We start from the raw sequence: 17,475 nt of genomic DNA, 5'->3' as shown, positions 1-17,475 counted from the left end.
AATTGTCTAGATATGCCTGTGGGATATTGTCCCATTCCTCCACAGCAGCCTCAACGATGCTTTGTAAGGTGTCTGGTGGGGGCAGGATGATTGTAAACCGCTCGTTTTAGCATGGCCCATGCATTCTCAATGCAGTTGAGATCTGGAGAATATGGAGGCAATTCCATCTGACTGATTCCATGCTCCATTAGGAAGGTGTTCACAAGACTGTGACGATGGGGGCATGCGTTGTCGTCCATCAGCGTGAATCCCACTCCAAAGTGTTCACCAAATGGATCCACAATGCATGCAAGGATGTTGTCCCGATACTTCATACCAGTCAGCCTCCCATGTATTGGCACAAGGGGTGTCCTGCGGCCATACATGATTCCACCGCAAGACATGACTGTATCATTTTGATAAAGGTGGTGGTCTACAATAAAGGTAGGGTGTAAACATTGTCCTCGTTGTCTCTACACATGAATATCAGTAAGTATTGTCAGGGTGGAGACTGATACGGGTCTCATCAGAAAAGAGCATTGTGTCTTACTGCTGCCTAGTCCACAAAGAGTGGTTCCATGCTCATGCAACACAAGCCACTCTCTGAACGCGATTTAGAGCAGGAGCCTTGACAGGTCATCTGGCACGTAATCCTTGCTTATGAAACCTATCTCATATCGTTTGTGTTGACACCTGCACCCCTGTGGCTGTCTGGAACCGCTGCCATAGACATGTAGCATTGAGTTGAGGGTTTCTGCTTGCTGTTGTATGCAGATATCAGTCCTGTACACCTGTTGGTTTTCTTCTGTGGCCACTTCTGGAATGTTCCTCAACTGATCCTGTCGTTAGAAACTTGTTCCAGATTCTAAAGACATCACTTTGTCTCACAGCGACATTCGCTGCAACGTCCACCTGTCTCCTACCCTGCTCCATTTGAGTGACTATACGGAGCCTCTGATTGCACGTTATTGTTGTCCGAACCATCCTGAAGCACCACAACAATCGTAATGGCACGCAGCATAAGTACTGCAATGTTTACAGGTGACACGGTTGCCAAAGACTGTACATACTGCCCTCTCATGGTAGAAACATAGACCGTTTCTGCTAGAATAACATTACAAACAAACCAATGTATTGATATCATACCATATTTTTGGATCACAACATTCAATATTAATGTTCTGGCAATATGCAACATTTATTTTGATCACTGTATTTTCATACCCATTGAGTGTATTCCTGATTGAGTTTTACATCCAGATGTCCCCTGTGCAGCATATTAGGACCTATCCTAGATAGCCAATTCTCTTACACAGGAAACAAAAATATAATTATGTCAATGTTGTGCAATATATTTTTATGTTTAAAGGTTCTTTATTTTGTTTGATTTTTAAAAAGGAATTCAAAACCTTAAAAAGTATTGATTGTCTACTTCAATTCGTAAGATACTGGACTATCTAGAGAACTCTGAGCTTCTTGTAGGGTGAGTATCAAACAGTGAAGATTCCCCATCTCTGGAACTCAAGAATGAGACTTCCTGGATATGCTAATCTCTGGAACTACAGAACAAACATGCAGGACAGCCTCACACCAACCAATCAGAGTTAAAACCTCTTATGGCCACTACTCTGCCTGTATTCCAGCAAGTACAAGACCATACATTCTCCTGAGAGGGATGTTAACAACTCTTCATGTAACCTAAAAACAGAAAAGAAAAAAAGAAAAAATAATATTTAAGTACAGAAAAATATTCAAACAGAGTATAATCTATTGCTAACTACTGGGCAACAGGCAATAGCTGAATTTCTGGGTTCTGTCCCAGTCGGGTTAGAAACATACTAACTTCGTCACTTGTTCCATCCAAGTAACATTCCCTGATGTCCTGATTCTCACTAACAAAAGCATCACTTTGAGATTCCTCTTGTTGAAATAGGAATGGCTGTTCACTTTGGTCAGATTCAGAATATGAAGGATTATAAAGTAACCTGGACTCTGCATGAAGCTTCAGATGTCTTAATAAATTTTCATGCTGAGTGTACGTAACAGAACACAAATGACATTTATAAAGACTATCACATCTATGAGTTTTTCGATGTTTCATGAGGTCTGCTTTAGAACAGAATGTCTTATTACACTTTTGGCAATGCCAAGGTCGCTTCCCCATGTGATCCATTTCATGGCGACGCAGTTCTTCCCGGCAGATGAACATGGCAGGACACTGGAAACAATTATAGGAGTTCTGACGCCCATGGATTCTAAGGTGGCTAACCACTTTGTCTCGTCGAGCAAACTTCTTCCCACACACTGGACAAGAAAATGGTTTCTCCCCACTGTGCACCATGTGGTGGCGAGTTAGCTCCCGTCTCTGAGCAAAGCCCTTACCGCAGAGACTACACACGTGTGGACGGTGAGGAACACGAACTGGTTCTGAACCACCCATATGATTTAAAGGACTATTAGGAGTAATGATCTCCTGTTTTATATCAAGTGGGCTAATATCCAAACTTGGGGGAAGTTTAATTTCAATCACAGATGGTGCTTCATCTCCCTCAACCCTGTTCGTCAGTACTATGGTGCGGTTTTCTACTTCGACTTCTGATGGATCCACATTTACAACCAGCGACTCCACATTTCTGAGTTGAGGTCTTTGGCGAATAAGCAGATTCATTCCATTGCTCTCTCTTGGCTGAAAAAATGTAAACACAATAATAATGTTACACACATTTTCCAAATTTCAAGACAAGACCCTTAATGGTAGTATCTTAAGTAATATAAAAAAACTTTCAGATTTTTATAGAGAGAGAATCTGCTCAAGTTGTATTTATTTTGACTATTTTGCAAATAACTACAAATTTGAGTAAATAGTAATTTTAAAAAGTGCATAAATATAAAACAAATCAAATACAGGGGTGTTTATAACCTAAACAAACAACAAAACTTTCAGCAAAGAAAATCACCACTTATGGCAATGTTTTAAATCATTTTCAAGTTACTTACATATTTATTTGAAGATTTATTATTTATGATTGAGTCAATGTTAGACTGTACGAAATTTCAAATGGACTAATGATTAAATATTTGTAAATGCAATTGTAATTACAGACATGTTGTCATTTTAATGGTCATTGTTTAGATATGCGATTGTTGTTACTAAAGACCGCCATACTTCTCATGTTATCTTCAACAATGTACATTGTGTCCTCCGACAATAGCACATCTATATATATATAAAATAAGAGTTTTGTCTGTACATTGCTCAGAATTTGAAAATAATGGTATTTCTGTATCGGTCATGTCCATAGTAACAAGAAAATGCACTTTTTACTTTTCTGTAATTTCTGTCTGTCTGTCTGTCTGTCTGTCTGTCTATCTGTCTGTCTGTCTGTCTGTCTGTCTGTCTGTCTGTCTGTATGTACAGGCATCACAAGAAAACGGTTGAAGAGAATTTAACTAAAATCGGTATGTCAAGTCGGAGGATGAGCCTCTACAATCTAGGCTATAAATCATTTTACTCACGCTGAGTGAAATGGTAGTTTAGGGGAAGGCCTAAAATTGAATTCTCAACTATTTATATTATTAGTGGTCGTATTTTAAAGAAAATGGGTATGCAAATTTGGGGATTAAGTTTCTACAATCTATCAATAATTGTATTCACGCAGAAAAACAAAAACTAGTTTAGGAGAAGGCCTAAAATTTAATTCTCAAATACTGTTGTTATTAGTAGTCCTATCTTGATGAAAATCGGTATGCAAAGTCAGGAAATAAGTCGCTATAGTCTAGGTTGTAAATCATTTTATTCACGCTGAGTGAAATGGTAGTTTAGGGGAAGGCCTAAAATGTAATTCTCAAATATTTCTTATTAGAGGTGTAATCGATGAATGCTACATAACAAAAGTTATATAGTATTAAATTTCCTATTATTCATGTCTTATACATTGTTACCGTACTGGCTATGATCACAAAGATATTCATGAATTTGGATTTTTGTTACCAAGTCCATATCAGCACCGAGTAACAAGAAAATGGGTAAACAGTATTTAATGAAAATCGGTATGTAAAGTCGGAGAATAAGAAACTACAGTTTATGGTATAAAATATTTTACAAATCACAGAGTCGAAAGAAAATAAATGTGAAGGCCTACAATATAAAAAGCTCATAACATTGATAAACAATAACATTACATTGACCATTGTTTGTCGTGATGTGCTTTGTGTCTTCTGTTGCCCCTCATCTCCGGTAGATAGGGTTACTGCTGCGTACAGAGTACTTTTTATTTGATTTACGTCGCACCAACATAGATAGGTTTTATGGCGACGATGGGATATGAAAGGGCTAGGAGTGACTTAAGCCTTAATTAAGGTATAGGCCCAGCATTTGACTGGTGTGAAAGTGGGAAACCACGGAATACCATCTTCAGCGCTGCCGACAATGGGGTTCGAATCCACTATCTGTCGGATGCAAGCTCACAACTGCGCACCACTAACCACAGGTCAACTCGCCCAGTCATACAGAGTGTAACAGCCTGCCTGAATATTGATGGGAAGTAGTTGGGGAGTTAGATAACTTTCAACTGGTTTATACATTTTCCGATACTACTGATACGTAACACACTGGATCATCATAGCATTCAGGCTATTCAGTCCCTACTCTGAGGCACTGATTGGAATGAACAGTGTGCATATTTAGCGGAATAATGGCAGATGAGTGTTCATGGCAATCTGCGGCCTGGTCATCCCAGCTCTGGAACTTTGGACTATTAGATTGCGGTGCCAATCTAACCGCAACACTCTTCGTTAAAAGTGATAAAACGTGCGGCTTTCCATTTGATCGAGTATTTTATATGATAGCATTGCTTTTAATCGCTACATTCATCCTTACGTTTTTGTAATGACCTATGTTGATTTCAGTTAGGAAAACCACAAAGTCAGTCTTTCTGAGAATTCCGTAGCGAAGCACGGGTACATCAGCTAGTATGTAAATAAACCAGCTATCCTATATTTAAGTTTATTATTTGATAGTTAGAAATCCTCCACATTCCTTCATAATAATTAATTATTACCATTGCACGAGACACCTGTCTGTCTCAGGTATATTTTATTATTTTACGATTATTTTAACATTGTGGTGAAACTGTCGTGAGAACCTACTCATCTTATGTTCTGCCGGAGCTAAGCGAAATACAAAAATTAACATAAATGATATAATATGATAATAATATGATATGACAATATGCGATATGATGAATATGAATATGCGCCGAACCCACATATGAGATATCTATTACAACATCCTACCTAATGATTATTTTGATGTAATTATGATTCATGATGTACATATCTGTTGTTGTTTGTTAATGGATTTAATGATGAAGCCATAGGATGAATGATATTGACAGCGCATATTATGAATAATGTAACAGTTAGGCCCCATATATTTTCACCACGTTTAATTTACTTATAGACAATAGTCCCATTTTCATCACTCAACTGTGGGGTTGGACTCATATGTCCCAGAATTATCACGTTCCCTTTGTGATGCACCACCAGATGGTAAGAACATATTTTACCAACAGCCACAATTTTGCAGTGGTGAGAAGGGACATGTAAGACTGGTACTCAACCATGGTTCTGCACGTCTCCACACAGCATCATACAAACACTGGAAATTGTTGCCAGTTTTTACAAATGTGCTGTACAACACTAACCTTCACCTGTGACGTCAATGAATCAGTGTCGTACATTATGTAAGATAGGGAACAGAAAAAGCAGGACTCGCCTCCCTTCGTAGGGACAACATGGTGAGGTATCATTACGCCGTCAATAGCAATGAGCTCCATGCCTAATGAATCCTATTATGGAAAAGACAAGGAAAACAGAGTCAGCTATGAGAAACAGGAACTACAGTACGCAGGAGCTTAGGTAAACAGAAAGATGTGTATGACAAATACGATTTACTTCAATGAGCAGTATGAAGCAGTATATGATAGACAGCAGAACCATGAAAATGAGACAGCTGCATCCAGAAGCTTGTCTGTGCTTTTCTAGGTTTAGAAGATAGCAAGGCCAAACCCAGGAATTTTTTCAGAAGGGGTTAGGATTGGGGGAGGGGGCTTTCAAAAATAAAAACTACAGTAACAAATAAAACCTGTGACAATAAAGTTTGGTGAATAGTCCTGTACTATCAACATTGATGAACAATGCATGACAGTGACCTTACTGTCCTTCAAAATAGTCCCCTCCCATAACTATGTTCTGCTAAGATCGGCGATACATGTCCTGGAAACTTTGCAGAAAGTCTTCCTTTGGGATGGTGTTCAAAAATCTCGTCACGTTTCGTTGGATGTCAGGAATATCATCAAATCTCTTTCCTTTCAAAGCGAGTTTGAGTCATGGGAATAGGCAGAAGTCTGGAGGATTGAGATCTGACGAGTATGTGGGATGTTCAAGTTGCACCACCCCCTTTTTTTGCCATGAAATGTTTGACAGTATTGGCTGTGTGTGGGCAAGCGTTGTCATGGACAAAAAAAACATGAACCTTGTTGTGTGTACTGGGGTCGTACCCTGCGTAGACATTTCATGAAACGGGTCAAAATTTCAATGTACCGTACAGCATTCAACGTCGTTCCCTCAGGTAGAAATTCCTTGTGGATAATGCCTTGACTATCAAAAAAGGTGACGAGCATCGTTTTGATGCATGACTTTTCGGCTCTGACCTCTTTCCGATGAGGGGATCCTGGAGAACGCCATGCCATGCTTTAATTTGCATCCAATAGAATAGATAGAATACATAGAATAGTTACATGTAATTCCATGCTTTGCCATTTCATTTCAGAGTCGTACCTGAGACACCAGGTTTCATTCTCAGTGACAATACAGTTCAAGAAATTTGGTGTCGCATCCGCCGTTTCGACAGAATCCTGTGAAGCCTCTAAACGTGCCTGCTTCTGATCATCAGTCAAGTGATGTGGCACAAAACGAGAGCATGTTTTCCTCTTCCCTAACTTCTGGGTAACAATTTGTTGCATGGATTCACAGTTAATCCGCAGTACATCCGCTATCATGCTCACAGTTAATCGCATCGTTCGTGATTAATGTCCTCACCTTCTCAATGTTTTCGTCACTGACGGCGGTCGCCGGTCCTCCGCTACGGGCATTGTCAGAAACACTTTCCCGGCCTCCTCGAAATGGGCGAACCACTCATACACACGTACCAGCATAGCATGCATTTCTTTTGGTGTCTTGCCAAGCTTAAAACAAAAGTGTACATTGATCTTTTGGTCGTCATGTTCCTGTTTGCAGTTCAGAACCAACGCACTAAACTCTCACTGTGTCAAATAGGTCTTACACGGCACACACACGCTGCTCAACTGAACAACGTTGGGAGCAGGTGGTCAAAACCTGCTGCTACGCAGGTGCAGCGTTGTGTGTCGCCAGTGTTACTGGATCAACCGTTCTGACTTCATCACCGAACTTTATTGTCACAGGTTGTATTTTTTTTACTTTCAAATAGATTTTACAGAAAGAAAAGTTTGAGTTTTAGAGCAGTGCCTTTTACAACTCAACGGGTGAAGTAGGGAGGTAAATTCATAGTGGTCTGGTGGGCAAAACATGCTTTAACACATGTGTGCAGTGTGACACAAAGATTTGTTTAAAAATGGTGGTAACAATGTGTTTCACTGTAAGTATTAAAAATATTTAGAGGTTGGATTCATTTTTAAAAAATGTTTTAGCCACTCGAAAATACGAAAATATTTCCATATGTTCTTTTATGGTGCAAAATGTATTAAGAACATAAAAAACAAACAATCCGTATATCTCACAAACATTAAATTTCCATTTATGTGTTCAGTAAATTTGTTAACTACGTACATAGAGAAACATTTAAAGATGGCACAGATTTTATAGGAAAAATGTACTTGTTTATTTTGCAAATGTTTGTTTTTATCATATTTCTAATTTTTTGTATGCTATTTCAGAACCCGTTTATGCTGTTTAAATTTGTCAAGTTCACTTTTATTTCAGAGGGGGTTTGAACCCCATTAACTTCTCCCCTGGGTAGGGCCTTGGAAGACAGACAAGGAAAAGAAAAGAGAAATAGAGTCAGCCATGAGTAATAGAAACTACAGTATACATGAGCTCTAAAAACGCCTGGTAGAACAACTGTAGCATTGAGACCAAAATGAGTCAGAAAAGGTGGAAAGTATTAATAATAAAAGGCAAAAGACAGATAGTCATCATTTTCATTTCCCCTTGTCCAGTTCCTGCCACTTCTCCATCGTTGCCTCTCCTTTCACCACACCTCTTCAGTAATTGTGTTTTTCTACCCCTATCTCTTTTCTAACCTCAACATTTTTACTCTTGTCTCTCCTTGTCTTCCCTACCATACTTCTCAGGAACTTAATTTCTCACTGGCCTGAATTTTACTATCATTTCTTCCTGTCAAAGTCCAAGTCTCTGATGCATACATTACTATGGGGGTATAGTACACCTTGTACATTATCTCTTTATATTTCATAGGAACGTCTCTGTTCTACACCAGGTTCCTTACATTCTGGTAGGATGTATTTCCCGCTTGTACCCATCTGCTGATCTCCTTATCCAACCTTGCATCTTGCATTATTTCACTTCCCAAATATTTGATGTATTGAACAACCTCAAGGTTTTTGTGCCCTGATACTAACGATTCCTTTTCCTTCTCTTTCTCCTCTTGTCATCACACTATTTTCTCTTCTCCACACTGATTTTCATACCGTATTTCTCAATATTGTCATTTGAAGCCTCTAGTTGGATTTGCACTTCTGTATTGTTGACTCCCCAGGTCACTATGTCATCTGTAAACAACAATATTTTCATATCCTCTCAATATCTTGCCTTTGTTTCCTTTAGAATTTCATCCATAATCATTATAAACATAAGTGGAGACAATACACTTTCCTGTCTTAATCCAGTTTGGTTTCTAACCAATCTGTTCTCCCCACTGAAGTCTGAACACAACTGGAACAATTCTTACACGTTGCTTTTACTGGTTCCGTTGATTGCCTTCCACATCCTTTTCTTTCCAGGGTTTCCCATACTTTTCTATATTAACACTATCATATGCCTTCTCTAGATCAAGGATCATAATTTTACTATTTCATTTCTTCAACACATTTTGTAGTTTTTAAGATGTCATTTCAATGTCTGTAACAGGCTGAAGATGACCTAATAGGGTCAAAATATGTACCAGATTTTCAGATGACTAAGTTTATCTCTTAATTTGAGTGTTAGTCTTTTATGTATTGAAAGATAAACAAAAATTCTTCGAGAATTAAAAGCCTAGAACTTGTAAGTCAACACAGAACCATCATAAATATTGTTTGCAATAGTATAAGGGCCCTATTCACAAGTAGAGATCTCAACCTTCAGTTTCAAGTTTGGATGTTGTGATGCTATATTTTCCCCTCTTTCTGTATGGTTTTAAAGGCTGGACATTCAGTAGTTTGCTGGAGAGGCAGATTGAACCTTTCAAAATGTACTTGTACAGAAGAATGCTTTCAATATCGTGGGTATAAAGAAAGACCAATCAGGAAGCCCTCAACTTGTTAAATAAGAAAAAAGAGTTTCTAACAACCATAAAGGAGTGGAAGCTCAGGTATATCGGGCACATTGTGAGAGATAAACGATAACTTCTCCAACTCATCATCAAGGGGAAAATTGGAAGATAGCAATCTGAGACAGAGAATTTCCTGGCTTAAAGACTTGCACCACTGGTATGAATGTATTTCTATTGAAATATTTTGAGCCACAGTTCACAAGTAATCATAATCAACTGGATTGCAACCTTCATAGGGAGACAGCATTCTAAGAAGAACTTTATCTATAGCAATATTTTACTGAACTTTAATTCAACATGGTTTATACATATCAGTTAAAACAGAAACACAAATACCATATTTACACGAATAATCCCCACATCTTTTTTTTTTTTTAATTTGAGGCATGAAATTGGGGCACGGGTTTTATTTGCGTCAAGGTTGGCAACACGCTTGTGGTCCACATAGTTTTCGATATTAGGTGTACAGTTATGTTTTGTGTAATCGCAGATGGAAGAAACCTACCCCGTATGTCATATTTAAACAGAAAACAATTCAGACTTTTAGTTCAAAACTGCCTTTACATTTTTAAAAATAGTATTTTACAGAGTAATTTAAATTCAAATTTTCTCGGCATCACGACAGAACGTGTCTTCCAGAGCGTGCAGGAGTAGCTTTCTGCACTTTCACTTGCTATGTGTGTCTACAGTGTGCTCTACAGTGTGCTTCATAGTTGCTAAGTTTGAATGAAATTGTAATTCGTTTGTTTTCAGCATTTTAAAGAATGCCACAATATCACGTAGCAGGCATTGTGCGGAGAAGCAGAATCCGTGAACACTGGCGATGCTGACAGTTGGCGAAAATATCATAATCTATTAGCTTCATGTCCCGTATTAATAATTCCAATGACCACAAGTATAAAGATTGGACTTTCCACCTAATCAATACTATTATTTATGATAAGGTACTTAAAACATTTTACATTACAGTACCGGTTTGACCGTATGTGTGAGTCATCTTCAGCTCCTGAAGAACCTTGATCCTTTTTTAAAAATAACATATAGAATACTAAAACACTACTCATTCTAGTTTTATAAGACTAATTCTAAGTTACATTGATACGTTATGGTGTTAAAATGTGCTTGGATGTGAAATGTAAAAGTCTAAAAATTGTTCAACAGTTCATTATGATGTCAATGATCTTGATGTTCAATCACACACATTCTTTTGATTTCTGTATTACATGTTAAGTAGTCTTATTTTCCATTTTAAAAACATCTTATTTCTAATTTAAATGGTACTATTTTTTTTTATAAAACTTGCATCAGTAGGAAGTCTACGTTTTCTAAAAGTTTAATAATAAAGTATCACATGTCTTGATGTTTTAGCATACTTTGACTTCTACAATAAAACAGGTGCGAGTTGTGTGTTTTGGAGGGGTGAATAAATTTTAAATCTTCATGTAGTGTGCTCAAGGTCAAGCTGTCTAAGTTTAATGCCTCATTATCTGAACTAGGATGGTGAAAATGCTCCCTTCTTCATAATTGTGATCTGTTGGAGGATTGTGCTGTGTCAGATTATCTTCCAAAGTTCTAAAAAACAGAAGAGCTTTTCTAGCATCCATGTGTTATTACATTTACGAATATCTTAGGAAAACAACGTGACTTCAGCTCAGTTGTTCTTGTTCTTCGAATGGATAACAGCATCTTTAAGGAACCAACATACATTGAATTCCTTGACCAGCAACTTAAGGATTTCTATCTTTAACAACTTTTATAATGTTGTATGGCGCACTGGACTTTTTACGAATCTCTATCGTAGAGCCATTTTTCAACATAGTGCAGCAAGTCTCTCAAATCTTATGTCTGTTTCTCACATGGTATGTACAATTTTGAGACCTTATGTGTCTTTACATTGTTAATTTCTTTGATACTTATGTATTTAATTTGCTTTAGGCTGATGATGACCTACTGTTAGGTCAAAACTAGTCCCTAAACACATACGTAATTTAAACTCTGTACAATTTGTATTGAAAAAATGGACCTTAATAATACATTATTTTAACTCTATTGACGTAGGTCCTGCCAATGCGTCCAATGTATATGGCGTCACATTTATTGCATTTCATTCAGTATACTCCTGAGTGGTTGTATTTCTGTTTTCGTTAACGGATTTAGTATTATGCAGGATAGTGGCATTATTGCATGAAGTTTTAAAGGCTATTCTTAAATGACGTCTTTTACAGATGTTTGTTATGGGGTGGATATTGGCATGATTAAACGTGAAAATCACATAGTCTTTCTTTGATTAATTTTGATTTCAGCTGATGTTTTGCTTTTTGGATGAATTTATTGATCGATCTTTGTTGTATCCATTTTGTTTAGCTATTTCATGGATTAAGTTTGGTTCTTTTGTTAGGTCTTTGTGAGGTAAGGGTAGATTAAAGGTTTTGTATATCATGCTGTAGTAGGCTGCTTTCTTATGGGCATTGGGATGAGTGGAATCTTGTTTTATTTTGTTTAATGTTTGTGTAGGTTTTCTGCATATTTTATTCGTTAGGTAATCTTCATGCCTGATGTCAGATATTTCCAGATAATTTAAAGTGTGGTCTATTTCGGTCTCCATTGTGAATTTTATGTGAGGGCCCAGTTTGTTTATCTGAAGTATGTTATTCTCATCTGTGAATCTTCCGTCTAATACAACAAAAATGTCATCCACGAACCTACACCAAAAGAAAATATTCTCGATTTTACTGAACTTTGAGTATTCTAGATGGTCTACATATAAATTTCAGCTAATATCCCCGAGGCCGGTGACCCCATAGGGAGACCGTGTTGTTTGTAGATAGTATTGTGAAATCTGAAATAATTGTAATTGAGAGCAAATTCTAGCAGATTTACAAATTCTTCTATTTCTAAAATACTTAAGCCACTATAATTTTTTTAGATTGGTTTCTATTAGTTTTATTGTTTTTTGTATGGGTATATTGGGGTACATATTAATAATATCATATGATACAGTAATATTGTTCAATTTTCAATTCTTTTGTGATTTTGCAAAATTCTATTGAATTCCAAACTGCTTTCTTTAGCTAAAAATATGTAGTGCTTCTTAAGGAACATTTGAATGAAATGTGATATTTTGTATGTTGGACTTGATCTAAAATTTTTGATGGGCCTCATATGAACATTTTCCTTGTGAATTTTAGGATATGATTTAGCTGTCAGTTGTCTGGGATTCATTAGGGTTAATTTTTCGATTTCTTGTTTGTTTAGAAGGAAATGGGTGTTTTTAAGTAGTGTTTTTAGGTTTTTCTGGATTTTGGTGGTTGGATCTTTTTGTTTAGTGTGCACAAGTTATTTTAGAACCTAGATGAAGTTCCCATCCACTTAATCATTATAACAGAGTTCGGAAAGACCAACAGCAGAGTCTCATGTACACGTCCTGGAAGAAGATAGCTCAAATTACGGAAATTTAAAAAAAAGAAAAGGAAACAGAATAATAATCATCATATTCTAAAAGAAGGCCTTGTCGCCACTGCCATTTTTCTGTAGCGGCCCCCCTTCTGAAACATGAAATACCTAGCCCCCCCCAATTCTTCTTTCCTTTCTTAGAGCTTCGCACAAAAATGGATCACGTGATCTACAGTATTTGCTTTTGTCTAATTACTGCAACTACCAGTTACAACAACAACAATAATAAAAACAATAATAACAACACACAATTTACTATTCTTAGAGCACATCAGAGTTTAACAACTTTTTGTAAAAAACTTTCATGCATTTGTATTAGTTCAAGGTGTTGAAAGTTGACTATTACTACTTGCTTATAAAAATGAACAGCTGCATGTGCAGTTATTGGAATTGAACAAATTTTGTTTATTTCACTAATTAGCTCTTTATCTGTGGCACCTGTGCTGCGTTTAGTTAATTTAGAAGGCTTTTCATATGTGAAAGCTCATGACTTATAAATGATGGTAGAAGTAATATATACACTTTTCAACATATAGCTGTGAATTTGAAAAATGTTATGTTTAAACTCTTCACCCAAAAAAGAAAAAAAAAAAAGTAAAACAGAATAATAAAAATGTACATGGTTCAGAATTTGGAAATTTTCTGACACTTACTGGGTTAGTGCGATCGGTGAACTTGAATTTGTGATGAAAGTAGATCCTGTCTTGGTTGGATATTTAAAACAGAAACCTGCAGATTTCCTTCCAGCAGCAGTCGAAACCGATGCTTTGTCTTGATGGATGCCACTGCAGAAAATGTTGATTTACACATGTAAGTTGAAGCGAAGGTTAATAACATGTCCAATGCTTTTCTTGATAAATTGGGATATTCATTCCGAATATGCACCCAAAAATTTTCAAGAGACTTCGACTTAAATTCATTTTGAAGTGTTCTGTCACTTGAGAGTTCTACTACCTCCTCCTGTTCTGCCGTTGACAAGTGGGCTGTTATGTTCGTATCGAACGGACTGCTAATCCAGTCATACTCAGCTGAAGGTTCTGGAAATTTATCCTCGAATTGTTGATGAAGTTTTTCGAGATGTGCTATGGCAATTCCACTAATTTGACCAAAATCTAACTCATTTTCCTCCAGGAATTCATTCAGACAGGAAAACATTTCACAGCGGGTTTACCAAAGTTCAAGTTTTCTCTTAAACGCAAGCAGTTTCTCGCTTAGAAAGACAATATTACTATTTCATCCTTGAAGTGACACGTTAAGATTATTCAGTTTCTCAAGTATGTCAGCCAGGTACCATATCCACTCCTATTGGGTAACGTCTAAATTCAAACCTCATTCTTTTAGAAGCCTTTGTCGTGGACAGTCAAGATTTTCTTCTGATGATGCAGAGCAAAGTTCTCTGCGAAACGTAAAGAATTTCACCTTATTTTCTTGACACGGTATAAGCACAAAAGCCTATATCATGTCTATAAGCATGGGCTGTGAAAGCATCAATGGCAATATCACTGATTACCTCGTGAGCATTGCCATTACGAGGTGGGCACCCGCGGCGACATGTAGCCCTGGTCTGCGGTGCGGACACATCATCTTCTGATGAAAACAAAAATGATCTGTTTATTGTATTTGAAGAATTCAATGACAGACCAGAAGTACTTGGTATGCTGAGATCAAAATCTGGACCAGAATCTGTATTGTCAATATCGCTATCACTAGTACTACTTTCTGTAGAAACGATATCACAAAACTTGCTGTCACTGAAATAGTCTTCTTCAATCATATTACAAATAGTGTTCTCACTCACAGGAGATTGGCTCATTTTCACAGCAATAAATGAACAAGTAAAAGATCGAGAGCAACTAGACACAGAGCGGACAACATGCACAGCGAGATTGCTAGTGTTGTTGCCGCACCAAGTAAAGCACGCCAATAAATAAATATGCCTGCTGATTGGACTGATATACTGAAACAATGACCTTGAAAATAAGAGGATGTTTACTGCAAAAATAGTAAGTCTATATGGGAAATTCTGAAAGTAAGTGACTGTCACTTTTAATAATAAAAAATACTGAACATCATTTTGAAAGAACGTTGGCATTTTTCAGGTGAAAAACAAACGTGCTTTCAAAAGGACGTTGGCGCTTAGGGGGTTAAACTGAGTGCTATTTAAAATTTAATTTGACTAGAACTTGAAATAATAATATCCAGGACAGACAAACTTTTAGCTGACAGTGGGGTTCGAACCCATTATCTCCCGAAAGCAAGTTCACAGCTGCATGCCCCTAACCGCACAGCCAACCCAAACAGTAACATCATTTTTTAATTATTATTATTATTATTTATTATTTATTATTATTATTATTATTATTATTATTATTATTATTATTATTATTATTATTATTCTTTTGATTTTTCTTCAAATGAGCCAACTATGGACTATGGTTAACCAAAATGGTTTTCAGCTAACAAGGGATTGGTTTCATGTTCTTAGGAGCCTTCTTCCTAGCCCATATCTCCCTAATTTTCTGGCTTTGTAGTTGGTTAGCTGCTTCTGATCTCTTTGGTCTCTGCCCTTTCTTATGTTTAATCTGTGGGTCTTCCTTTAACATTTTTTGTTCTACCGAAATTTTATTGCTAAACTTTTGTTTTGTTTTATTTTACTTCCATATTGTTCTACATTCCCTCTTCTTATAAATCACACTCCTCTCTACTTACAAAAAATACTGCTATCTTTATGAATATATGGCAAGTGCTGCAATAAATCAAATTATAAACAGTGCTAAACTTTACATGTAGCTCATACCTGAACATTCTCACTCTTTATTCGGTTGATGTACTGACGCAACTTAGCATCGGAATTCTCACACTGGATCTTGAATTCATACGAGCGCTCCATTTGATAAAGACAGCGGTGACAGATCAGAGAGGGCATCCCATCCTCCACATCAACCTGCACAAGTGAAAACATCATTACCACAAATTCAATAATTTTGTTAAATATTTATTAATTTACTAGTATTAATTTATTGCTATTGGCTTTACGTTGCACCGACACAGATAGGTCTTACGGCAACGACGGGACAGGAAAGGGCTAGGACTGGGAAGGAAGCGGCCGTGGCCTTAATTAAGGTCAGAGTTAAATAAAAACACAGAACAGATTGATCAGTGTTTGTTAAAATGAATTGTACTAATGATTTCATATGATTTGAAGTGACCCCTTTAGCACTAATACTGATATTGCTAGCTCATAGATGGCTCTCTTTTCTTGCTATACCTCCTCAGGCTGCCTAGAGCTCAATTCAAATCAGATAGTTGTATTCAAGATCACAGCGCTATCATTTCTGAGGTTGACATCAATTATGTCAAACCACCTACTGCTCCCTCCTCGGGTTATACTAGGAGACCTTACTGGAAAAAGACAGTTGCGATCTTAGTTCAGATTTGTTTTATTTCTCAGAAGCTTCTCATTATTACAGTACAATCTCCACAAGCCAGCCATTCAGAAGACCAGCGCATCCAGAAACCCAGCCTTTTTCTTCTGCCTCGTGTACTATATTGAAACATCTGAATTCTTTATTGTGACTCATTGCAGTGAGGCCTTTAAAACCAACCCTGATAATGATCATATATGATAAGCTCCCTCAGTGGATCAGTGGTAGAGTGGCAGCCTCTGGATTCCAAGATAGCAGGTTCATACCCAGCAGAGGTAGTTGATTTTTGAAGGGGAGAAGAAAAAAGTCTATTCGACATTACATGTCATACGATGTCAACATGTTAAAGATCTCTGGTGGCACATTTAATTAATTAAAAACTCTGCCAAGAGATATTCAGTTTAGTCTGCCATCTAGTAGCCCTAGAATAAAACGGAACACTGAAACTGACGAGCAAGCAGCCAGATGGTATCAAATGAAAATACTTGCAGATGGTAGTTGAGGACATACTATGATAATTATTATTATTGTTGTTATCAGCGTTATCATTCTCCTCAAATGTTGAAGTCGGTCCTGTATCAAGGAGCTACTATAGCCTTGTCACCAACTACTGTATGTCAAAATCTTCCCACCGAGTTTTCATAGGGCGATTTGGGCAAAGGTATGGATACTCCAGATCTTGACTAGCACTGTGGTCACAGGCGTGTAGAGTTCCATTTTCTTAGGATGGCCCTAATTCTTGCCATACAAGTTCTCTTTTAAAGCTTTCTCCAAACTGGCCATGGTTGTGAGGCACGAGATGGAATCCCCTTTATTTGCTTATCCCAGTCCAGTAGTGTTGACTGTTCCTGCCTGTACTAGTTCCTGAGAGTGCTTTGTTTAGCTGCTGTAGACTTGATACTGTTCAAGAATCTCTTCTGTGATCTGAGACGGTGTTTTATTGCTGGGTGTCCATGCAGAGGATGGCAATTTGCCCCTTCTTGTTTCAGTTTCAGCTGCTACTTGCCATCGATCAGGGGATGGTGC

General features: G+C 37.3%; 1 protein-coding gene across 1 annotated transcript in view; it reads right to left on the bottom strand.

The window, feature by feature from the left end:
* Positions 1-1,357: 1,357 nt before the first annotated feature.
* Positions 1,358-17,475, bottom strand: part of LOC136867015 (uncharacterized) — a 36,054-nt gene continuing 19,936 nt past the window's right edge. Inside the window, exons 2-4 of the mRNA XM_067144112.2 lie at positions 15,822-15,968; positions 1,823-2,665; positions 1,358-1,677 (exon numbers count right to left, since the gene is read on the bottom strand). Of these exons, the coding sequence (XP_067000213.2) occupies positions 1,669-1,677; positions 1,823-2,665; positions 15,822-15,968 (999 nt within the window). The 3' untranslated portion in view covers positions 1,358-1,668. The remainder of the gene's footprint in view (positions 1,678-1,822; positions 2,666-15,821; positions 15,969-17,475) is intronic.

Source organism: Anabrus simplex, chromosome 3 (assembly GCF_040414725.1).
Source record: "Anabrus simplex isolate iqAnaSimp1 chromosome 3, ASM4041472v1, whole genome shotgun sequence".
NCBI classification, from domain to species: Eukaryota; Metazoa; Arthropoda; class Insecta; order Orthoptera; family Tettigoniidae; genus Anabrus; species Anabrus simplex.
Note: the sequence above shows the minus strand (reverse complement) of the source record. Positions and strands in the feature narration are given on the sequence as shown.